This window comes from Phaethon aethereus (genome assembly GCF_964289735.1).
Source record: "Phaethon aethereus genome assembly, chromosome: 23".
NCBI classification, from domain to species: Eukaryota; Metazoa; Chordata; class Aves; order Phaethontiformes; family Phaethontidae; genus Phaethon; species Phaethon aethereus.
In genome coordinates, this window is record NC_138599.1 from 2256618 (window position 1) to 2280380 (window position 23763).

General features: G+C 51.1%; 2 protein-coding genes across 2 annotated transcripts; one reads left to right on the plus strand and one right to left on the minus strand.

Moving 5' to 3' along the window:
• Positions 1-6564: 6564 nt before the first annotated feature.
• Positions 6565-15689, minus strand: POU2AF2 (POU class 2 homeobox associating factor 2; the record flags this gene model as incomplete). Its single annotated transcript, XM_082009942.1, has 5 exons — positions 6565-6966; positions 7560-7858; positions 8609-8651; positions 12885-12994; positions 15680-15689. 5 exons carry the CDS (start codon positions 15687-15689, stop codon positions 6565-6567), a joined length of 864 nt encoding a protein of 287 aa, XP_081866068.1.
• A 3125-nt stretch (positions 15690-18814) lies between these two features.
• Positions 18815-23763, plus strand: HINFP (histone H4 transcription factor; the record flags this gene model as incomplete). Its single annotated transcript, XM_082010033.1, has 10 exons — positions 18815-18977; positions 19207-19433; positions 19645-19756; positions 20218-20370; positions 20969-21046; positions 21142-21262; positions 21378-21516; positions 21814-21938; positions 22637-23155; positions 23742-23763. The coding sequence occupies 10 exons, from the start codon at positions 18815-18817 to the stop codon at positions 23761-23763; spliced, it is 1659 nt and encodes a 552-aa protein (XP_081866159.1).

Here is a 23763-nt window from a genome sequence, read left to right on the forward strand (position 1 = left end):
AAGAATTTATGGGAAAACGCTTTACAAGATGGGAGACTTTCAGAGCATATAGCAAATCCAGCATGTTTTCAGCCATGCTCTATGTGGAGTCTACTTAAGAGTTAACAGATGATTAACTGATCCCTGTTAAGCACTTATAATCACAGTTTATAGCCCTCTAACACCTGCTATTCAAGCTTGGAACAAGCAGACATTTACGAAAAAGTTGGTGTTGATTATATTTAGTAATCATACATGTTTTATTCTTTACTACCTCCTTCTTCCCCCCCACCCTTCAGGTGTCCTAATACCAAGCTCCATCTGGTGCTACTGTTGAATTTACTTAAATTCCTATCATATTTCCCACTCCTAGAACCTGAAAATAAATGTGGGAAGCACTTAATCTGGCAGGAATAAAACAATGGAAATATGTGGGCAGTTATTATGAGAACTAAACAAATCACAAATAAAATGACTGCTTTCATGAATCACTTCTTGCAAAGCCTACATTATCTCTTTATTTTGCTCATTCTGTACAATACCCATTTATGTCAAACAAGCATTTAGGATGTCTTTAATCCAGCCAAAACCGATCAGCAAACATCAGTCACTACCTCATGAGGGATTTTTAGTACAGGAAATTGTAATGAATTTACCTATTCTGAAAAATCACTGTCACTTGCTGTACTCATGCTAAAATACTTAAAACCTCTGGCAGTTCTGTTTCTGTCCTAATTTTCTGCTGTTATTTTCATCCAGTAGCAGATCCTACAAATGCTAGTGTCATCTCATCCTGCAGTTAGCTCTTCCCCAGTGGAGGCAGCTGGTTGCAGGTTCCCTGTTCTATTGCTGCTGCATGCAGCAAGAAGACAGTGCTGGATTTGTGGGTTCCACCCACATATCCAAGAAATCCCACACTGTAGGCACTGTCCTCTTCTGCTATAACCTCTGCCGGTTGCTGATGGCTGTACAGCATGTTCGCTCTCCTGTCTGCCCACCCCCAGCCCTCCTGTGGCCCCCTTGGTGCCCTGGTTGAGGACATGCTGTAAGAGGCATGCAGATCCCTCAAGAAAGGTGGCAGGCTGAGCCGGGCCTGCCTCGAGGTGAGTTTGTTGAGCTGTGATCTCTGCAGATGGGAATTATTAATCTCCTATTTTTATGTTTTGTTTCTATTCAACAAACCGAAGATGGGGAAAATGAGGGAAGGGTTGAATTTAATGAGAGCAGCCTGTTACCAGGCCTCCCTATGGCCAGGGAGGGCCTTGAGCTAGCAGACCCTTCCGCAAGTTTGGGTTCATGCTGCGTACAGCTGCTTAGCTCTGGTGTGCACAGGTAGATGGAGAGGGCTAGGGGCTGCACTGTGAGCAACTTAAAGACAAATTAGCAGGTGAGGTATGGACACATCTATAACCCACGGGCTGGCTGTTGGGCAGCCCTCACGCATGGCTCCCATGGCAGAGCACTGCGCCCCAAGGATCCTGCCTTCTAGCAGCCCGAGGCCCCAGCGTGGTCTGCGTGCAGCTGAAGCATCGAGAGCAGGGCTGCCACGGCCAGCTCTCCTGAAAGGGCCAGGCTGTGGGTGGCAGGGGCAGGGTGATAACGCTAGGGCTGGGCGTCAGGGAGCAGGGTGGTGAGGGTGGGCTGGGGCTCCGGCAACGGGGCGGTCGGGGCAGGCTGGCAATCGGGAGCAGGGCGCCAAGGGCAGGCTGGGGCTCAGGGTGGGCGTGGGGTCGGGCAGCAGGGCGGTCAGGGCAGGCGGAGAGCAGAGCGGCGAGGGCAGACTGTGAGGGGAGGGTACAAAGAGGCGGGGGGCAAGAGCGCGGGGGCCGCGTCTCCCACACCCCGCAGGAGCCCGGGACGGCAGCGCTGCCCCGGCAGGAGCCACGGGGATGCCCGCCGGCGGGCGAGCGGCTCCGGGCCGGGGCGGGCCGGCTCTGCGGCGCCCCGGCTCCCCCCGCCGGCCGCTGCCGCCGGGCCGGCCCCTGCCCGTTGCGCTCCGCTGGGCCCCGCTGCGCCCCGGCCCCGCTGTCCGCCCCGCGGCCGGCCGGGGCTGGCGCCGGGCGGGCAGGAGCCGTTCCCAGCCTCCTCCTTCCCTCCTCCCCGCCCGCCCCGCTTCCTCCTCGCTCGCGAGCCGGGGTGGCCTCACTCGCGCAGAGACCCTGGCGAACCCCGAAACAGCCACAAAATGGGGGTGCTGGGGCAGTGCGGCGGGGCTTACCAGACATCCTGAGCGGGAGCGGGCAGCACCTCGCCGGGTGCCCGGTGCAGCAGCAGCGGTGACCGTGGCCCTGGCCCCAGAGCAGGTGAAGGGGGCAAGAGGCGACAGGCTTAAAATTTGGGGGCGAAGGGACCTGCTTGCCTGGTGGCAATGCCAGGTGGATCCCGACAATATTATTGTTTTATCCCTACAGGTATAAGTTTGAGTTTTTCTCTCCTAATGCCAAGTATTTAAAACCTCTAGAAACCAATGATTTGACAATCAATGATTGCGCGATACTTTCAATTTGAATATTCAAAGGCTCCACAAAATGGGCTATCTTTTTGTGAAACTGAGTACATCCCCATCTAGCAGAGGGTCTTGGGGAATAAGATCTGGTGGGGCCACCCTCCCCACCGTTTGCTTTTGGGACATTTGCAAGGTTTTATCCATCTTTCCCCAAACGAAGCAGATGCCTCAAAACCAGCTCAGTATTTTCCCCTCAGACGCACAGGCTGGGCTCCAGCCCTCTCATATTTCATTTGCTACCTGCAGAGAGGACTCTGCAAGAGACTGAGCTGCTTTTTGCACAATTTTTCACATTTTAAGGCTAAATACTAAGGTTTTTAGACCAAAATGGCAGTTGGCAGGCATTTGTTGCTGCCCTAGGCACCCAGATAGCTGAAGCTACCTGCACCCCCACTTCTTTCCACAGCACTCCTTTCCCTCTGCCCAGATGTTGGCCTTATATTGGAGTTTATTTGCATTTTCCCCTAATTCAGACTATTTGCTCTTGCTGCAGAAATTGGCCCCTGACTTCTTGCATGCTTCAGCACTGGCCTGCCCTGTGTGCTGTAAGTGGTGGGGTTTCAGTGTGTGGTAGAATGACACAGTTTTTGGATAACCATCACTATACAGTACTGATATATTTGGGGTTTTTAGGCTGCGTTTAAACTTTTCCCTGGGCACCACAGTCTCTGCCGTGCCCCGGGAATAGCCGGCTGAGGCAGAAAGCAGGCCAGGCTGTTAATAATCTACCAGCAGTTGTTTGACTATTGTTGCTGCTGAATCCTTTTTTTCTTTTCCTTTAAGTTGAACAAATACACTTGATTTCTGTGGGGAGTGGTCGCCACGGTGATGCCATTCCTTGCACTGAAATGTACCTCTGCAGCTCCTGGTAGGCCAAGCCTTGCTGAAGCAGCTCTGGTACGCTTCCCCCAGGCCTCTCTGGAGAGGAACCTTCTCCCTCCACCTGGGATGCAGGAAAAGGAGTGTGCTGTGCTGGGGGCGTTGCAGAGGGGGAGTTGCGGGCGGGGGGACGTGTCGCAGGGCTGTGTGTGCTAAGTGATTTGGGACCTGACGCCCTTGCACTGCTGGGTCTGCTTCCCACTGAAGCATGGGTGGTGGGTAGAATCCGGTGAGGCCACGGACACTGTGCAGGAGAGCCGGCACTCTCGGGAGGCGGGGTAATGTTTACCTCTGTAACCAGAGACCACAGAGCAGAGCATGCAAGCTGCTCAGCTTGAGTCCTGACTGAGCTCTGTGCGTCTTAAGGGAACATGAAGCACCCATGTTCAGGGTGTTCCTGCATGTCCTGGGTTTCAGCATTTCCAGGCTCACAGAGACCCAGCCTTGGTTAGGAGCTGAATGCCAGAGTGGGTCAAACACTTCCAAGACAGCTCAAAAAACCTTTTGTCCCTGCTCCTCCCTCAGAGCCTGACAGGAATGCAGCCAGACTGACCCCGGTGTCCCTGTCCATGCAAGGCCCTTGGAGAAGGTACAGCTAAGAAAGCTGACAATGATTGCTCTTGCCACTTTGTCAAACAGCAGCTAGGCACAGCAATTCAGCCTGGTGGTGTTGTCAGCTGTCGTGTGGAACAAGCCTGCGGGCTCGTGCAATCCTCAGGTTTGGGGGCACAGTGGCTAGGTGTGGGGCAAGGAGATCTGCACACACCCCGAGATGCTCTGGAGCTCCTTGCCTTGCCCTGGCTCGTGGCCAGGGGAGCAGCTCTGGCTGAGTGGGTGCTACCCCAGGATGCTCCACACCACAGCTGACAATGCCCACAGACCAAACGGGGAGGCAGCCGGGCTCACCTCGCCCTGCGCTTAGCACGGCGCCCTGGCTGCTGGCTCTTTCCCTGAGCGCAGCTTCCCATCTCTCCAGGGCCCGACTAGCAAAAGGAAGGGCGCAGCCGGTGGGGTGGGGCAGAGGCGAGATTTGAGGCACTGAGAGCCGCTGGAGTTGGCTTTTCCGAGCAGGTCTGAGCGAGGCTGGGGATCGGGAAGCCTCGGCAGGGACCCCAGCCCAGCCGGGGTCGGAGCTGGGTGCTCCCGGCCAGCCTCGAGCCTCCGCCCGAGCCAGGGCCCCGAACGCTCGGCCCCGGGAAAGCCGGGGCGCAGGCCAGCGGCTGGCCCGGGGGTCCGGGGCGGGGGGGCCGAGCGTCGCACGGCCGGGGCTGGCCGCGGCCGGGACGCGGAGACGGCTCCCGGCCGCTGCCCCGGGAGCGCAGCGACGCCTGCGGGCGGGCCCCTGGCCCCGCCGCCCGCTGCTGGGGCGCGCTGCGGGTCTAGGCCGCGGGCGCGCTGAGCTGCTGGAGACGTAAATGGGCCCGGCCGAGCACGTTGCACCAGAGCTGCTGGCGCTCCGGCTCTTGCAGCTGCTTCTCAGCTGTGCTGCGAGGGGTCAGCGTGAGAGACCTGTCCCCGGGCAGCCTGTGCAGAGCCTTCCCTTTCGGGGCAGCTGCCAAGATCCTTTGTTCCATCCTTTGATGCCAGAACATACCCTCATTGGTTTTGCAGGTGCCTGAACAGCCAGGGAGGTATTGTCTGCCAGGTGTGCACTGAGCAAGCGGCTTGTATGGTTGCTGTGTGTGCACTGAGGTGCGGGGACACTCCTGAGCTACATGATGAGGGTGCCAGGCATGGTGCCAGGTAGTATGCCTGTGAAAGGAAGGGCTTGGTGTAGAAGGACTGGCCTGGCCTGCTTGGCAGCTCTCTGCAGTGCTGCTTACAGGGGCTTGATATTGCTGCCTGTTTCTAGGTGCACTGCTGTGTCCCCAGTCTATGTTCCCCCACAGAGAGGTGCCTGCAGGCAGCACGGCATGAAGCGATGCTCTGGGCTAGATCCTGTGACTCTAGTGCCATTTATGATCCCTGGAGGGTGCTGAGAAGGCTCCAATCAGCCACAGGATAGCCACATCAGCCCCATCAGCCATAGCATTTGAGGCAAAAAGGCGAGGAGGGCCTTAAAGCATCTCATCACTACACACTCTCTGGCCTGTTCTTCCTCAGTGAGGCTTTTGTTGCTGTGTCTGTGAGTGCCAGGCTAGAGGACGAGATGGGGCAAAGTGGGTAGCCTCCACCGGGTATGGACGCAGCTGGCAGGACTGACTGCAGCAGTGAGCGTTGCACAGGTCTCCTCAGGGCTTGTGAGTGTTTGCGTGTGCAGAGCTACCTCTAGTGGCCATTGGGCCCGGCCTGGCACTGGGACTTAAATCAGCCTTGTTCCAAATTACAGCCCTAGGTGGATGCCGGTGGCAAGGGGCTGGGAGCAGTCTGCCTTATGCCCTCTGACACAAGGCTTCGGGTCACGTCACTTGTATTTATCTGGCGTAGGCAAGAGGGGAAACAGCTCTATGTTTTCTTCAGGGCAAGAGGAGAATTGGGAAGGATGTGTATTGTGCATTGCAGGTGCAAAGGATGGTGAGGCTTCCTCGTGCACAGATCAGTAGGCAGGACGGTGCCCCGTCAGTCCGTGCCAACACCCTAAGCTGTCTGCCAGGCCCTGGTGTTGCATGGTGAACTTTATTTGGTTGTAGCCCTCTGTACTGTAGGTTCAAATGTGCCGTGCCTTTGCTTCTCTTGCCATAACTGTTGCCCAAGACAATGCCATGTTTACAGCATGCTAGTGTTAGGAACGTGCATTGATCCTGCTAGGTAACCAGATGCCATTATACAGACCCTGTACTCTTAAGGAGGACTTCCCCCAGCCCCTGCCTTGCTCCTCAGGCTTCCCAAATCTCTTCTGGTAACATCACTCTGTAGATGTAGTTTCAGGGTCAGAGCAAGTTGTTTTCTCATCATCTGAAAAGAAGTACCCGAGATCCTTGTTTGTAGGAAAGGCTCATAGAGTGCAGATATTTTTCATGCTATGTATTTTACTTGTAGCACAGTGGAACCGTGAGCAATGACCTTCTTAAGGCGCTAGAAGGCACCACAGTAGGCTAAAAGTGGTATATCCAAGTGCTTGTATTGCTAAACAGAGCATGAAGCATTGCATGTTGCTAGTATCCTCTGTTTCAAGGACCAGCTTTAGGAAAAAGCATACAAGTAATTAATTTGCTTCAATAATGGTCCATTTTTCTTTTCCTCCAGCTCTTTATCTCTCATCAATAATTTCTCCGGCCTTCATAAGTCCCCCAGATGGGACTTCCATCCTCTTTTGCCCAGGCAGAGTTATCATGAAGGGGCAGCATCTCCGAGGACTGCTCTGGCGAGAGGTGGCTCATCCTGGAGGTAAGCTCGTTTGCCACAGTCATAAATGGTGAGAAGGAATAGGATGAGGTGGCAGCACAGCTAGGGGAGTAGTGGACATCTTCGAGAGGATGCAGAGGGCAGGGTTGGGCTCCAGGGATGGCTGGGGTCCAACCTGAGCTTCGGTATGGGGAAATGCCTCCAGACTCATGGGAGGAGAGGCAGCTGGCACTGGCAGGCAGTGCTTGCAGAGGGTCTGAGCACGCACTATCCGACTGGCTGAAACTGTCAGGTGAGGTCTGCTCCCAGGGCTCTCTCTGCATGGAAGTGGGGAGAGAAGGCAAGAAAGACCCTTAAGAATAAAAGCTTGTCCTGGCAGTAATGGCATATCTAGCTTGGCTTCACCAAGCCAAGCTGTCCGCAGAGCTTCGCTGGGAACACTCACAAGGGTTTCTGTTGCTCTGGAGCAGTATTTGGTGTTAAAAGTGCTGAAAGGAAACATCCATGCTGTCAATAGCGGGCAGGACCTGGAATAGGCTCCTGCAGGGCCCAGGAGCTCTGCCCTGGGGGTGTGAATGGAGCTGGCTCCTGGGAAGTGGCAGGAGTTGGGATAGGCAACTGTCTGGAGCTGACAAAGGATGTTTCTAGAAACTTAAGGAGCGTAATGGAGTTGCTGTTTTGGGGACCAGGGAAGGTTGTTAATTTAGGAGCTGATCTCTAACAGGAAGAGGGAATAATTAGACAGAGGACGGGAACAAAGAAAAAAACAGTTCGCACTCAGCCCAGCCCCATCTGCTGTGGCTGCCTCCTGTAACACCCACATCCTTCCTGCACAAGTCCCCCTGACTTAACCCCAGCTTTAAATAGGGTAATCTTTCATTGGATGACTGAGAACCATAGACTCACTCACTAGTAGAAAATGCGCTGTGTCATTAGGGAAGGATGGCAGGAGAGGGGGCACAGAAGAAGGACTGAAGAAGGAGCTGGTACCAGCTGTGAGGGAAGTAGCACGGTAATCCCCATATTGGTCAGTGAGATATGGGTCCAGAAGTGCCGGGTAGCCCTGAGTGGCAGAGGAGTCACACGAGAAGGGCCTGGACCCTAGAGGGGATGCGTAGACATCACTGACAAACTGCTTTGTGTTGTGGAAATCCAACTCAGTTGTGAAGGATCTCCTGATGCCGTAGTAACCAGCCGTGGTAGGTGAGCCTGTGGTGGTCAGAAAAAAAGGTTGGCTAAAGGGAAACTGTAACAGCAGCATCTCGGGATCCATGGAGCTGTGGACCTCTGCAGGTGCAAAGGAGAGCCCTTTTCTCTCTAGCATTGCCTTGGGCAGGAGTCAATCCTGTCTTGAAAGAGGTGTGTCAGCCCAAGTGCTTTCAGAACCACGGACTGCCCTGATCCAGCTGATGGCCTCCATCTGCAGCAAACCAAATGTGATTTGGGAAGCTTCGAGCATGAGGCCAGGGGGATGGAGGTTAGATTTGCCAGCCTTTGCATCTTCTTTGCTCTGCTGCAACCCCTGGGGAGGAGGATGGGGTTACAGCTGCAAAACCACCTGCCTCTCTTCCAGGCTCATTCCCCTTTCCCTGCCCAAGAGCTTAAGGGACAAAACTGGCCAGCTCCTGGTTTCATACTTTTTCTCTTCAGCTCCAGGGAAAACTGGAAGATGCAGAGCGAAAAGAAGGGGTTCTGTGTGGCATCTGTATCAAAAGAGGTGGGAACTGCTTTATATTACTTTTCTTTCCCCTCTTTGGGAATTTCATACAGGACTACAGGGGCCTTTCTTTCACTATTGCTGTTCCTGTTTTGACTCTCACAATTACTTTTCTCCTGGGCTCTCTCTGAGGGGTGGCTCTGCTCCTTTGCTCACTTCATGTCCTTTGGAGGAGAAGAGATAGGAGCAGTGTCAACTGTCCAACCTGCACAGAAGGTATTTATCAGTGGAGGAAAACTCACCTGGCATTTGGACAAATGGTGATTGCGGTGTGCTGGTGCTGCCCTGTAAAAGATAAAGACATGTTATAAAATGTCTTTTCAAAGCAAGGCAGCTCTCTAAGCATGTAGTTTGGGAAGGTGTTGGCATAATTCAGATGTGCTATTTGAGCCTTGGTGCTATCAGTATGAAGAGCTTAACTACAAGATTTCAAGCTGGGGCCTCTGAGGTATTAGCAGATGTAGGCTAAGAAGAGATTTTTGAAGGTCTTGTGTAGAGCTGATAACAGTAAAAATATCAAGATAACTGGCTGCTTTCTCAGGTGCTGCAGGGTCCCTTACTGAAGGCATAATGCTGAGCAGTCATTTTGGTGTTGGTGCAAAACAGACCTCAATAAGCTGGTGTCTAAGTACTTGGCTGGTCAAAACCGGCAGATTCTGCACTGCTCACGTTCTAGCACAGCTCTCCCGTGCTGCATCTTACCTGCCACAGTGCTGCTTTAGCTGGGCCCTCCTAGCAGAACAAGCAGACTATGCATAGAAGGCAGTTGTTTCTAGCTCCTATTTGGGTGCTACAGCAATACTGATAATAATAATAATCTCCTCTTGGTAGCCCTGAGTGACCTTGGTGTTCACAGTGGCTAATTCCTCACAAAGCACGGTGGCAAAGGCATCTGATCCTCTGGAGCAGAGCTCATACATGGAGTTTCACTGAGTTCTGTCTCCAGACCTCCAAACCCACAAAGCAGAAATACAGTGCCCACGGCTGCCTTTACCTCAGCTGTGCTGTTGCCCTGGCCAGTGATGGTGGCACGCTATTTACAGTTTGCATAGTGCAAACAGGAGGTTCCTGCCATAGCAAGCAACCAAATTTAGAGGTTTAGATTTGAATTAAATTTGCCAGTGCTAGGACTTCCTTTTACAGCTGAGGAAGGTTTGCAGCTGCTCCCTGCTCTGTCATGAAAATTAGCTGAGCCCACACAAGTCACACGGGCTTCAGGAGTGATAGGAGGTGTCAGGAAGGAGCCCTTTGGCTTGCGGGCAGATGAGAGTGTTCACACAGCAGGGTCAGGGCTGGGGCTTGCACCTGCCTCTAGCTGGGCAATATTTGGCTGCAGACCTCAGTGAGGGTCATAACTGATAATGCATGCTGCCCTGCAAAGCTAAAACCTCCACATGCAAACCTGGTCTCAGCAGACACCCTTCTCTCAGCACACATGTCACTTCAGTGGTACCTTCTCCTGCTGTAGGATTTTCCACCTCCTCTGCCTGCCAGTGGCCATTGTATCCTGCAGCCAGCTTGTTTCTGCATTCACTGAGGAGGAATCTCTTTGAAAGTAATGGTGTAGGCCTCTGCACTAGTTTTTAGACCCCAGTCTTAACACTCCTCTGGGAAATAGTCTAGTACTGTTGTCTGGCACCCCTAATAGTGTGTTTGAGGAAAAAGTTGAGTTAGGAGATGCAGGTAGCACAGATGCTGCCTACAGGTCAAAGGGCTGCAGTGATGAGAGCTGGGGTGCTTCACTGGAAGGACAGGAAGATCCCTGGGCTCAGCTGCCAGCCTCTAGTATGGAACACTTACAAATTACCCATGCATCTAAGTTCTTCTTTGATCCTGTCTGTTCCACAGCCACTGAAACTATCTGACTGTATGTCACAAGCAGCAGGTCCTCTTACACATACGCATGATGGATAGCCACAGAGCTGACATTAGCTGCAAGGGCTTTACCTGCCTTAATTACATTGCAAGAGCCTCTGCAGCAGCTCATCTTTGGCCTTCATCATAGCAGGCACCTGCATACTTGCAGAGAGATACGTTTCACTTGTGTCCTGGCTCCTTATCAGGTGATGAATGGCTTGGCTTAATTTAAGCCCATTAGTTCATTTCCTCCCTGCATTACTTCCTTTCAGTGCTGTGGGACTGGAGTAGCTGGATCTTCTGCAACACATCAGTGTGTCTGTTTAGCATCACCTGAGCCCACGGCACATTCAGCCGACAATAAGCTTGGTCTCAGCCTGCCTTGCACATGATTGGGCAGAGATACTGGCTAGGGGTGCTCCAGAGAGCTGTGTGGCTTCCCTGCCTTGGTAACCCAGGGGCTTGTTTAGTTACAAGGCTGCCTTAGGGGAGTAAATATAAGGATCCAGGTCAAAATAATGACTTGGCCCTGTAACAGGGACCTGTCATGTCCTTTGACCATCCTTTGGCTTCAGTGAAAGTCCTCTCTGGGCCCAATCTGTAGTACAGCAGCTGAAGTAATAAAAAATTAATAATAAAATCAAAGTTTAGTCTGCGCAGTGTACCTTACTGCTTTGCTGACAGCAAGTTTGCTGAATGAACTGTCCCTGGCCTCTGAGTGCTGCTGGGCATAGTGCTTCATCTGTGAACGTACCAGTTTCCTCACCTGAGAAAATACAGTAGTCCTTTTATCCTGTAGAAGGTAACTGCTGGTTCATGCCTATGCAGTGGATGAGCCAAAGGAAAAAATGTCAGACCCTCCCTAAAGCTCAGGACCAAGCCCTTCTGACCTGCAGTTGGTGGGAACTCAGAATCCCAAATTGTGTGGTTTTCATCATGATACACACTGGTTTCCTATCATTTGATGTGTGCAGGGCCTGGCTGTCATGAAATTTTTGCTGTTCTGCTGCCTCAATAAAGAGCCTAGCAGCTCACCTCTGATGGGCAATGACCTTTCCTTAGCAGCACAGATCTCCTCCATAGACCTCCCCTTGCACAACAAAGGCTTACTGTTTTTTGGAGCAAAGATCACGTTCAAACAAAAGATGCAGCTAAATTACACTGCATCATAAATATACAAAGGGGTGTTCAGTTATCTGCCGTTTGCTTTGATTCTGGATTATATTACGTCAGATAAACAGAGCTGCACTTACAGCTGTTCTTTTCATGATACGTTCAAGCAAATACGGATGTTTGCTCTGCACAATAATTTTTCATCTCTCATAGGGAACTAGCAACAGGGCTGATTTTACATTAGATAGACACAGAACTGCTAAGCTTTGGAATACAAAGCAAAGGGCAATAAAGCAAGCTGTTTAAAACACAACAGTGTTTTACAGTTCCTAGGGCTTTTGATTGCAGCCGTTGAAGCTGCCGCCTCCAGAAAGGGAGCAGGTAAAGCATGATAGCCATCAACCAGGATCTGTTTTCTCAGTAAATGCAAACACACCAGCTGCTTCCTGCTGCTCCCCAAAGTGATCTTCCAAAATGCCTGTCTGGTGGGAGCATGGGTTTCCCAGTGACTGTCCCTGGCTCCGGGGATCTTCTGCCTTTCTGCATTAGCTGAAGTCTGTGAAGAGATCTATGGCTAGAACTTCTTTTAGTAATGCCAATGCTGTTTTTCAGCCTGTTTTGTTACACAGAGTTAACATGTATGAAAGTAATAGTGAGAAAAATACTTGCAAGTCCCTTGCAGGTCTCTCTGTTTTGCTGCAGGCAGAAAGCCTGACGCAAATGGCTTGGGGGGAAAGAGCATCAAAACTCCTAATATGTGTCTTCTGCTGCCAGTAATTTGGGTCTCTGCTCCCACCCTTTCCTTCCAGGACACAGATTCAGCAGCTTGACTGCATCTCCTCATCTGTCAGTGGCCCCATTGCTCCCAATCAGCCTGGAAGTGAAGTGTGGCTGCTTGGTAAAGGTGAGTCTTGAGAGCACATAGGGAATGGCTTACTGTGCCACTGGATGCCACGTGCTGGCGCCTGCAATATTGTGTCCCTTCTGGGGACAGCATCGCTTCTCTGGCTAGTAACTGAGAAAAAACAATGTAGCGTACTATAATTTGACTTAGGTTTCCTGTTGCCATAGAACAACCTTAAAAAGAAATCATCTCTTACAAACTGATGCTTGGCCTCTTTCCAGACTATAACATCACTGCATCTCCCCTGGCGCTCTAGTATGCCAGAGAGGAGCTGGAAGGAGCATAACATTCAGGGAAGAACATCTATTTTTGTGGCACTGAGTTGTTCAAATATAGTTAGTGAAAAAGGAAGTTGACTTAGAAAGGTGTCATATGCAGGATGTGAAAGGAATGAGAAATTTAGCATTACTAATTTGCTAAAAAGAAAATAAATTACTTTAAGCCCTCAAAGGTTCCCTGATGTAAAAAATCAAGGAGCCATCTGTGATCTTTTGGGGCAAACACTAGTGTTGCAAATGTTTTTGCTATTCCCTGTCAATGTTGGCAGTGCCTTGAACTCAACATAAATGCTCTTTAAACCAGAGGATTACATGCCATGACTTTTCCAGTTTTATATTAAAAAAAAGGCAGAGGGGGTGACTTACACTGAAGCAGGAGCCACTGCTCTGCCTGGATCGTTTTTCAGCAAGAAGATCTTTGACTGTGTGTTTCACTCGCACTCCTTGGTACACCCGTTTGCCAAAATCTGTAGGGACTGAGGGAATGAAATGAGCGTTAGAGGACTTCACTGAAAGCATAGGGCAGCTGGAAGAGGTTGTTATGGAAGAAGCAAATTCATTGCCTCTGTACACCAAGTTAGGAAGGAAGCACATAAGACTGCTATTATTAATACAAAATCATCCCTTAGGAGCCCAACAGTGAGTGCTGCTCATTTGCAGAGAACAAAGACTGAGGTGCCCTACCCTATATTTCAGCACTGGGTGCTATATGGTTTCCTTGCAGCTCCCTCTGTACCAGATACGGCTGGCTGATGGTTTTGGGCCTTTGTTTTTCCAAAGAGATCTCTGGGGGATCCTGCATTTCCCCTCTGGGTCAGCAAAATTTGATTTAACCGTACGGCCCCTATTGCCTTCAGCAGAGGTGCTGTGGTTTAGCCCCTCCTTGCCCTCTGGAGTTGCTGGCTTTCAGCACATTGCTGGGAGCTTTGATCTCAGTGCAGAAAAGGTGCAGACAGTTGGAGTGACTCCTCTGAATGGTGATGTGAATCACAGTGCAGATCTTAGGAAAGGAAAAGGAGCTGGCCCCTCAGCCTGCTGCAAGTACAGACAGGTACCTGGGGACTCTTGCTTTATCAAGGTTAAAGAGGAAGGCACAAAGAGGGGTACAGCGTCTTGGCCATGTCACCCAAGAGGCTGATGGCAGGCCTGGCTCCGTTTTCTTGACCTTCCTGCAACACAGCATAACCTGTCCATAGGGTCTGTGTGACTTTTGGTGTGAGGTATCTGTCCTCTTCCTCTGCCTGGATAAAGCTTTGTGAGATCTGCCTTGTGTACAGGCGTTTCGGCACAAGTGAGGGCAGAGAGGTACAAGGTACAATACCAGGGATAGTTCTTTAATCTTGGCTAGCAGGCTGTGCCTGAACAGAGAGCTCGCACACGTGTAGCCAGGGAGGAGTGTCCATACGGGCTTTTACTGCAATCTTCCAGACAAGAACTTAACTTTGAAGCTAATCCCTTGGAAAACATGCAGCCATGTTCTCCTGAGGGAACACAAACAGCCATTCCACAGCTGATGTGTTTGATCTCTAAAACTGTGATTTATCATTTTGCCCTTCTGCTTTTCAGGATGTGTCATTTGGCTCCATTTGTCACTTTCATTCATGTGGCCTTGTGTCCCCAGGTGCACATACACATGGAGAGCTTAGAAAAAGGAGGAGTAAAGGGTTCAAACAACACAGAATCTCAGTGCTGGCTTGGGGTTACCCCAAATGTTTGCTGTTGGGCCATGACAGTTGCAATTTTGGGCAACTGCAACTTGATTTTGGTGTCTGAGTACTAACTGGAGAGACTTCAGCCAAGACTGGGCACAAGACAAAGACATTGCAGGAGACAACGCCCCAAAAAGCTTATGATCAAAATGGTCAAAATAGAGTTGAACACTGAGTCTGCATACTGACCAGCAAGTATCTGTGGACAAGCCAGGACACAGCCAGAAAGGGATATAAACTCTTGCAGCTGAGAGGAATCTATATACTATGGCTGGCTCTTCTCCATGGCCCACGGAAGACATCTCCCTCCTGTGGTCCCTTTTCAGGGCTGTTTTTACTGAGAGCAGTTGCAAGCACAGGTACCCAGTGTCCACATGTAGCTGCACTTCAAAAGCTGTGGAGAGCAGGTAGAACTGGCAGAAACAGCTATGCTTTCTGCATCAGAAACTTCATATCTTTGCATGAGAGTTCCTTTAGAGATAACAGCGTTGCAATTTGATGGAAAAGCCTGAGCTGTATAGCACAGTTCATTGAGCTCCATCATGGTTTGATACCTGTGATAATTCATGCAGCCTTTGCTAGCTGCATGCAGTTGAAGATAGAGGCCTTGATTCAGCACAGAACTTTTGGAGGAGGACCGAAGCCAAGGAGACGGTCTTATATTTAATTTTCAGAATGGGGATATTTCTAAAATAGCATCACTGGAAAAGCTGTGAGCAGCTTTTATTCTTTTATTCTGCAGTTTGATATTGCCAAATCTTACAACCTTAGGATTAACTGACCTTGCTTCTCTGTGATCATTTCTAGCAAGTGTCTGATGCTCTGTACTTCTGCAGTACTGTTTTCCCAACATCTTTACTATGGTCTAAAGACACTAGAAATACGCTTCCACACCTCCTTACTTTTACACTTGGGTGCTGTGCTATTGAAGTTACTTCAGTCATATACTCACAGTTATTCCTCTGCTCAAATTCTTATAAGCAAGCAATGTAATAGCTCTGTTCTCAAACCCTGTTTTTAATTTAGCAGTCCAGCCTCATATAACTAAACCTGTTGCTTTCACAGTTATTCAGCAGGATCTGATGCTGAGCTCTTAAAACTCCAGATAAAACTGCTATTGACAGCATCAGGGAAGGGAATGCTAATTTAGGCCTGAGTTTACACAATTTTCAAGCAAATTGAATTATATTTCACATCACTTTGATCTAACTGCCTTTTGGAAAAATATTGCATTGTGAAGGCATATAAATTCAGCCTAGAGAAGGCAGAACATGCTAACAGATAATACTACATTCTTGGGACGTTAAAGATGCCACACATTGATTTTAGAAAATTCCTCTTTCTGATTTTTTTTTTAATATGAGCCCAAGAACAGCAGGGTATGTTCTTTCCATGATATTTCCATGAAGATGCATCTTTAGGCTTGTGAAAAGTCAAGGTGCTGAAACTCACCTGTTTCCATTGTCGTCACTGCTGACAAGTCCCAGCTGTCAGATTCTGCAAGACTTTGGAAAAGAGCTGTCTCTCATGAGCTTCCCAGCACAGAGTGAAGTCAGTGCTCATACTCCACTGGTAAAGTTCCAACTGCGCCTGACAGAAATATGTTTTCTACAATTTAGTGGTGTCTCCATGATACCTTGTTTGGGATTTGCTTAAATGCAAATCTCTTGATGTGTGTTTCACTCCAATTTGCATGGTCAATGTGGATCATTCCTGGAGAATCTCTTTCCTGTCTGAGCTGATGTTTCACGGATGAAAACTGAGATGAGGTTTACTGATGGAAACATCTCGGGTTAAAGTGAAAGGCTGGTAAGTCTTGCAGTGATGAGCCATCTTACAGGTGAGGAACTTGGCTGAGGCTTGGGACAAGAGCATCTTCTCGTGTGTGAGATACCTGTGTGCTGTTGAAGATGCCCAAAGCAGGCCTTCCTCGGGGAGTAGTGCTGTCTCTCTGGGACCCCACAGGCTAGCTTGTGCATTACACAACTGAAACGATCTTTGGACACTGAACCCAGGAGGTTTTGCATGGCATTCACTAGCACCTGCAGGGAGAGGAGTAGCACGCAGACAGGGACAGCATGCTTGTGGACCGGCAGGAATAGCCTTTAGCAAAGCCATATGTTCCTGAGAGGGAAGCCAGGGTTTGGCTCTCTGTTATCAAACAAGGGGTCCCCTTTCTGAAGGTCTGAAGTTAGTCTCCAGTGAGGTGCCAGGAGGGGAAACAGCAGCCAGGAAAGGACCTGTTCTTACACTGCTGCTGGACCCAGATTAAAGGGACCTTTGGCCAGACCTGCTATAGCAGCCTCCAAATGGTAATAAATCTGTTTCTGCAATATCTGAGCCAAGAAGCAGAGTTAAGCTTTTAAATTCTTCTTTAAGCACTTTAGCTTATATCTTGGTTCTGAAACATACCTGCATTTGCTGTAAGAGAGACATTTCCTTGCAACATGGCTGGCACAACCTATCAATATGGTGAGGACAGGCTGTGGTGAGGCAGATGATCTCTGGGGCATTTTGTGTACAAGCAGAGTGGGCTGGTGGGCAGTATTGCTGTGCTCATCTTACATGACCAGGACAAGACTGGCGCCAATACGTTCCTCATAATTAAATATTTCTCCTCTTCTGGAGTCTGCTGCCAGCTTGTGAGTCTGTTAGGTAAGATCCATCCCTCTTAGTAATTCCATGCACTTTCCCCAGTGTTGGCCCGGAGGTGAATTTGGTCTGTCACGTGAACTGCCTTCCTGAGGAAGGCTATTGGTTTTTTAAGCGCAATTATTCTTTTCCTTCAGAAGAAAAATAAAATACAGAGACCAGCAGCTGGCAAAGGCTGCATCTGCTCAGGCCGTCAGGGCAATGGGGGAAGCCCAGAGCTGAAATAACATCCTGAATAATTCCCACTATTCTTGACTTGCAGAACGGCTCAGGTGTTCTGCCTGCTCAGACGCAGAGCTCAGGACCAAGAGGACATCACACAATCAAGTTCACGGAAGACTTGAGCTCCTGTATAAGGAGTCTTTCACCATGTATATATGCCCTCTTATATAAGACAAGTCTTATTTTGTCCTGTCCATTCCTGGCCACCCCCTCCTGGTACCCACAGGTGTCTGGGATTTGGCTGACAGGTAATAGAATGGGCAGAAAGCACCAGGTGGGGTGGGGAGGCCTGGGCAGATGTAAAGTTGCAAGAGAAGAGGGCTGTATTTGCTTTGTCGGCAATAGGCTTGGTCTGCCACCTGCCTCCTGGCAGGCTTTACAGATAGTTTTGCCTCCTATGCTGGATGTTTATATACTTTGGTTAGGATATACAAGTTAAATGCCAGCCCCATTCAAGCTAATAGCTTTGCACTGTCTAGCCAGTCCAGGTGTTTTCTGTGCTGATTACAAAATAATTACATTGAAAACAACAGATCCTGCAGAAAACAGTTAAACAGAGGTAAAATAAAAACTCAACCAGCCTTCTTTTACATGAGATCCATCTCTTACCTTACATTTTCATTTGAAAAAGCATCAGACACAGATTTTCTATATAGTGTCATGAATTTGGTCATGTACTTTCTGTTTACGTCAGAGGGGAGAGCTGGTGTGTATTACAGGAGTTACAGAAGCAATTGTGTAGGCAAGGTATGCTTCGTGGCACGTTTTATACAATCCCATTTGGTTTTAGCATGGAATTTACCTGTGCCAAAGCAAACTTTCTGAGAATTGTATCTGCATTTTGTGTTAACAAAAGCCTGGAACAGCAGATGTAATAGTCAACATGTGTTTAATTCAAACTGTAATTTCATTCTGTCCTCTCATTGCTGAGAAAAGACACTATGTAACATTATCTCACAGCAGGAACCACCATACTGGTGGGTTTTGTATTAGGCGCTTGGCCGGGATGCCCAGCTGTGTGCATTTTGACTGTGATCTTTGCGCTCGGAGGACTCTTGTTTACATGGGGAACAATTCTGGAGGCACCAGAAATTAACGTATGGGGCAGTAGCAAAGCCTGTGCTGGTCTTAGCGCTCCACCACTGCAAAGCCGGGTCCCGTGCCAAACTTTGTAGTAACAAAAGTGGTCCCGGCTCCCCTGGTGCGGGTTTCCCAAAACCAAACGCGAGTTAGTCCGGCGGGTGTGTGAAAGTATTTCGCTCGCGGGTCAGCGCCAAACGGCCTGGGAACCCTTATGAGCCGGCGCCGCTTCCCGGCGGGCCCGCTCGGCTGCTGCACACGCGGACCCGGCTCCTGCTCAGGGATTGGTCGGCGGCCCGGCGCGGGCGGCTGCTATTGGACAGACAGGCGAGCGCGGTCCATTGGGTTCCGGCGCCCCCCGGCGGGGGTAGGGGCGGGCGGAGGGGGAGTGGGGCGCTCTACTGCGCCCTGCTCTGTCCGGCGTCCCGGGGCTGCCTCCTGCCTCCTCCGCCTGTTCGGTGCTGCTGGACTCGGAGGCCCGCCGCGCTGGCTCAACCCCGGCTCCGGCCGCCGCTGCCCCCACCGAGGCCTGCCGGACAAGCGCCCGGGCCGGTTTCGGGCAGTGGGTGACTGCGACAGTGAGGGGAACCCTCGGCGTCTCTGCCCTGCCCTTCGGGGCCGACGGCCCCGGCCATGCCGCCCACCAAGGCCGGCGGCAAGGGGGCCTTGGTGCTGCAGTGCGAGTGGGACGTGTGCACCTACGTGGCCTCGAAGATGGAGGAGTTCTGCGAGCACCTGGCCCAGCACCTGCAGCAGCACCTTCCTGGGGAACACCGGGACGAGGTGGACCCTCTCGGTAAGGAGCTAGCAGCCTCGACTACTGCAGCTCACAAGCCCTCCCTCTTCTCTGAGATATTTCATTGTGAGAGAATCTTCCTCTCCCTGAGGAGAGCGGCACTGCCTGTTGCAGGACTGGAATCTCATGAAAAAAGCCATGGTGTTTCTTTGTCTGCAGGAACATGAGCTTTACTTGGTGAGTTTCCATCAGACCATGATGGCCTGTATATCTCCTGTTTGTGTTGCAGAGGAATACGCGTGTTTGTGGCAGGAATGTGGTTTCTGCTCCCCAGAGAGCTCAGCTGACCTCATTCGCCATGTCTATTTCCACTGCTACCACACTAAGCTGAAGCAGTGGGGGCTGCGGGCCCTGCAGAGCCAGTCAGATGTGAGCCATTGCCAGCTGGACTTCCAGAGCCGCAACATCATCCCTGAGATCCAGGAGAACTTTCTGTGTCTGTGGGAGTACTGTGAGGTGAGAACAGGGGACCCAGTTTCGCTTTCCTATGTGTTAGCTGTGATGTGGCAGCCAAGGGAAGGAGAGCTGGTTTTATGTTACAGGCTCGCCCGCATGCCTGACTGTTGGCTGTGTTTGTACCTGTGTGAAAGCTGTCTGTTGTGCTCTGGCTGAGGCCAGGTCATGCTGATCTCTTCACGCTGTTCTGTCTGCCCTTGTTCCCCATCAGAGATCATTTGATAATCCCGAATGGTTCTATAGGCATGTGGAGGATCACAGCTTCTGTTCCGAGTACAAGGCAGCAGGAAAGGAGAACCACGTGGTCCTCTGTGGCTGGAAAGGTTAGTGGGTGCATGCAAGGCCTCTCTAGAGAGCTTTGCACAGGGCTAGATTGCAAACGTTGTACAGGAGAACTCTGCACTCCTTCTCAGGGTTTCAGAGAGCCTCTTGAACTTCAGAAATATGTGTTCATGGTCCTAACAGTGAAATGTTCCTGCAGGGGATCCAGTTGAGTACTTCAATATTGAACTTTTCATTTCTATTTAATTAGTATCTAGAAGAAAAGGGTCCAATTTATTTTTTTCAATAATTTCTCTCTCCTGTGTTTGCAGTGGTGGGGGAGGGCATGCCAGTTGTACCACTAGTGATCTCATCCTGCTATGATCCTGCTCTTTGGGCTTTTTGGAGCAGGGAATTGATCCTTGCTAGTCAAAACAGAAGCAAGAAGCCTGCCATTCAGTCAGGTTGTGGATTGTGGTCCACATGTGAAGGATCTTAATGGCATTTGGTTGTTTCTCTTTAGACTGCGATTGCACCTTCAAGGGGCGCTGCAAACTGCGGGAGCATTTGCGCAGCCACACACAGGAGAAGGTGGTGGCCTGCCCTACCTGTGGGGGGATGTTTGCCAACAACACCAAGTTCTTTGACCATATCCGCCGACAGACTGCGCTGGACCGTAAGCTCCTGTGGGCAGGGGAGGAGTGAGTTGTGAGCAGTTCTCTGGCTGGGCCATTTGGTTTGCTAGAGCTGCCTGTTCTCTACGAGCAAAGGGCATGGGTGTGCTTGGAAACAGCCTCGCTTCTCTGCTGACTGGGAACTCGGACACTGATGAATCTCTGAGAAGCGTCTTCTTGCAGAGGCACGAGGGTTGGAGGCATCAGCCTTGTCAAAGGCTGCACAGGGCTCACACTGCTGCAGCCAGAGCTATTCCTCCTGTAGGGACTCAGGACTGAAGTCAAAGTCAGCAGCCAGGCACTTGCAGCAGCACTGGGATTTGCTTGTTGAGTTCCCTTGTACTGGTGATGTGTGTGATGGTTGCTCCCCAGGTCTTGCACTAGCAGCACGAGGAGGCTGTGTGAAGGGGAGGCAGATTGGTCTTTGCAAGTGTTTTTCTTTGGCTTTGTAGCCAGTGCTACCTCTGCCTGGAGAGGAGGGTTCCCACCTCCGCTGTAGTTACTTCTTTTTCTCACTTGCTGCTTTTTTGTGCTGTTCTCTCTGCTTTGATCTCTTTTCTTACCACCACCTCTCCTTTCTCCCTGGCCCTGATGTTGCAGAGCAGAGGTTTCAGTGTTCTCACTGCTCCAAGAGGTTTGCCACAGAGAGGCTGCTCCGTGACCACATGAGGAACCACGGTGAGTAAAGGCCCCCATCTCCCAACTGAGGCTCTTCAGGAGTGTGTGGTCTCACCTGCTTTGTGGTAATGTTTTCCACCCATTCTTTCACACAGTGAATCATTACAAGTGCCCTCTGTGTGACATGACCTGCCCACTGCCCTCCTCCCTGCGCAATCACATTCGTTTTCGGCACAGTGAGGAGCGGCCATTCAAGTGTGACTACTGTGACTACAGGTGAGAACCAGGGCTTTCTGTCTTCCCAGACTGGCGATGGAGAAGCACCCAGAGGCACGCGTGTGTGTGTGTGCTACACAGTGTTCAGCATTGTTCCCTTGTCATTTCCTTGTAGCTGCAAGAATCTCATTGACTTGAGGAAACATCTGGACACGCACAGCAAAGAGCCAGCCTATCGCTGCGAGTTTGAGGCTTGCAGCTTCACTGCACGTTCCCTGTGCTCCATCAAACTGCACTACCGGAAAGTCCATGAGGTGGGAAGTGAGCAGAGGGCTATTCTGCTGTGTACTCTCTCCCAGTGAGGCTGAGAACTACTAAGTGCAACATGCTGTACAGAAGCATGAGGAAAAAGGCTAAAGTCACGTAAAGTGCCCCAGGCTGACCAGGGCTATAGGAACGTGAGGTCAGGTTGCATTCCTCTCTTACTGCTGCAATGATACATCATGTCAGTCTTCTCAGAGAACCTGAATCCCCCTTCCATGCACGTGTGTGGGTACTAGGCCCTCTGATCAGGCTCCTGGCGTATTCACATCCCTCTCTCTGCCCTTCAGGGTGACTCAGAACCCCGGTACAAGTGCCATGTCTGTGACAAGTGCTTCACACGTGGAAACAACCTCACTGTCCACCTCAGGAAGAAACACCAGTTCAAATGGCCCTCAGGGCATCCTCGCTTCAGGTACTGTTTGTCCTTAGCTTCTCACTACCTCCTCTCTAGTGCAAGAAACAGCTGGAGCTGCATCCTGCATCTTGCTGGAGCAGAGACCTGGCAGTGCTTGGGCTCTACCATTTGCTTGTAATGTGCTCAAGACCCATTTCCCAGTGGCTGGGAGGCACTGGGCAGCAAATGTTTGGTGGGATCTGGCACAGCGACAGAGCAGTGCTGGGTGGTAGCTCCAGCAGTGGGTCAGAGATTAGGGGCAAGGGCAGCAGTGGTGCCATCACAGCTGCATGTAGTGGGACGCTTCTGAGCTTGGCAGGGTCTGGGTCCAGGTGTTCCACTCTAAAGAGAGCTGCTGCAGATCAGTCTCTTAACAGATGACTCTGCTGCATCCTCTGTAGGAAACTCCAGAGCCTAAAAGCTAGGAGGGGAAGAGGATGGACTTCAGATGCTCCCAGTGAAACAGAGTGGTGGAAGCAGATGGGCTTGGGAGATGATAGACGTCTGGCAGAAAGCTCAGAAGCTGTCCAATGGATGTGCTTTTAGGGGTACAGGCTGAAGAGTTTTTATCTTACTTGCCCCGTATCATCTGTGTAGCACTAGGCATTGGAACATAGAATATGGTACCCCTTGGCTGCTGCTTTGGGCTGCTGCCTGTCTCTTGGGAAGGGGTTGCAGTGTGACTGTCTCCATCACTTCTGCCTATCTCTGCTCAGGTACAAGGAACATGAGGATGGCTACATGAGGCTGCAGCTGGTGCGTTATGAGAGCGTGGAGCTGACAGAGCAGCTACTGAAGGACAGAGAGAAGCGAGGAGAGGCACTGGATGGCTCAGCTGAGTGTGTGGTGCTGTCTGAGGGTGAGGGCAACCTGCAGGGTATCATTCTGGAGGCCCAGGCAGAGGCTCCCCTGGTGGAGAAGAGTATTGCTGAGCTGCAAGGGGCCCCGCTGTGCCCAGCAGCTTGCTCTGCTGACAACCCTAAGCCAGCACGGCCGAGTGCCTTCCCAGGAGCAGCGCTGTCATCAGTGCAAGAACCTGGCACCCCAGCCAACCCCATCATTCGTGTGGTGAACCGGACCAACGAGCATGGGGAGAGTGAGACTGTGTATTATGTCATGGCCAGCACATCCTCAGAGGAGCAGGTGGCAGCACCTGGCGGGCTGGCTGTGGAGCTGGAGGAGAATGTCATGGACCGTCTGCAGAAGACGGCTGAGGAGCTGGGCATCCAGATCGTGTGAGGTGCTCATCTTTCCTCTCTGCATGAGGAAAACTTGGGCCTCTGTGGGATGTGCTGGTGGGGGAGGTTGGGAGGTGCTTGGGGGGAGAGGTCTGAGCTTGTCTTCTCCTAGCTGCAGCTGGCTAACTTCCCTCTCTGCTGCCCCAGCTTCACAGGCTGCCGGTTCTGGTCAGCCTGAGGAGAGGGGAAGGACAGGTCTCTCTTAGTTGTGGGTTAAGTGATCTGAGCTGGAAAGAGCAAAGAGCTGTCTCCTCCTTCTGGGAATTAGGGACTAGCGAGCCTCTCCCACCCTTCCAGGAGGTTTCGCCTTAGCCTGACACAGGCATTCCCCTCTTGGTCACTCACTGGTGATGTCCCTGCTGCTGTGCAGCAAAGTTGTCAGCCCTTGCTGAACCTGGTCCTCAGCTAGGCACTCCCCAGACAGGCTGGCATGCTGAGCAGACACTGTGGCTGAAGCCTCTTCCCTGGAGAGATGTGTGGCCCTTAGCAGGCCTGTTCTCCCCCATCGATACTTTGTTCTCCAAGGGATGGCATGGTCTACTTCTGCCTTTATCAGCACTTTTGTGCATGTCATCTTTCCTAGGTTCTTCAGCTGGTGCTGTTGA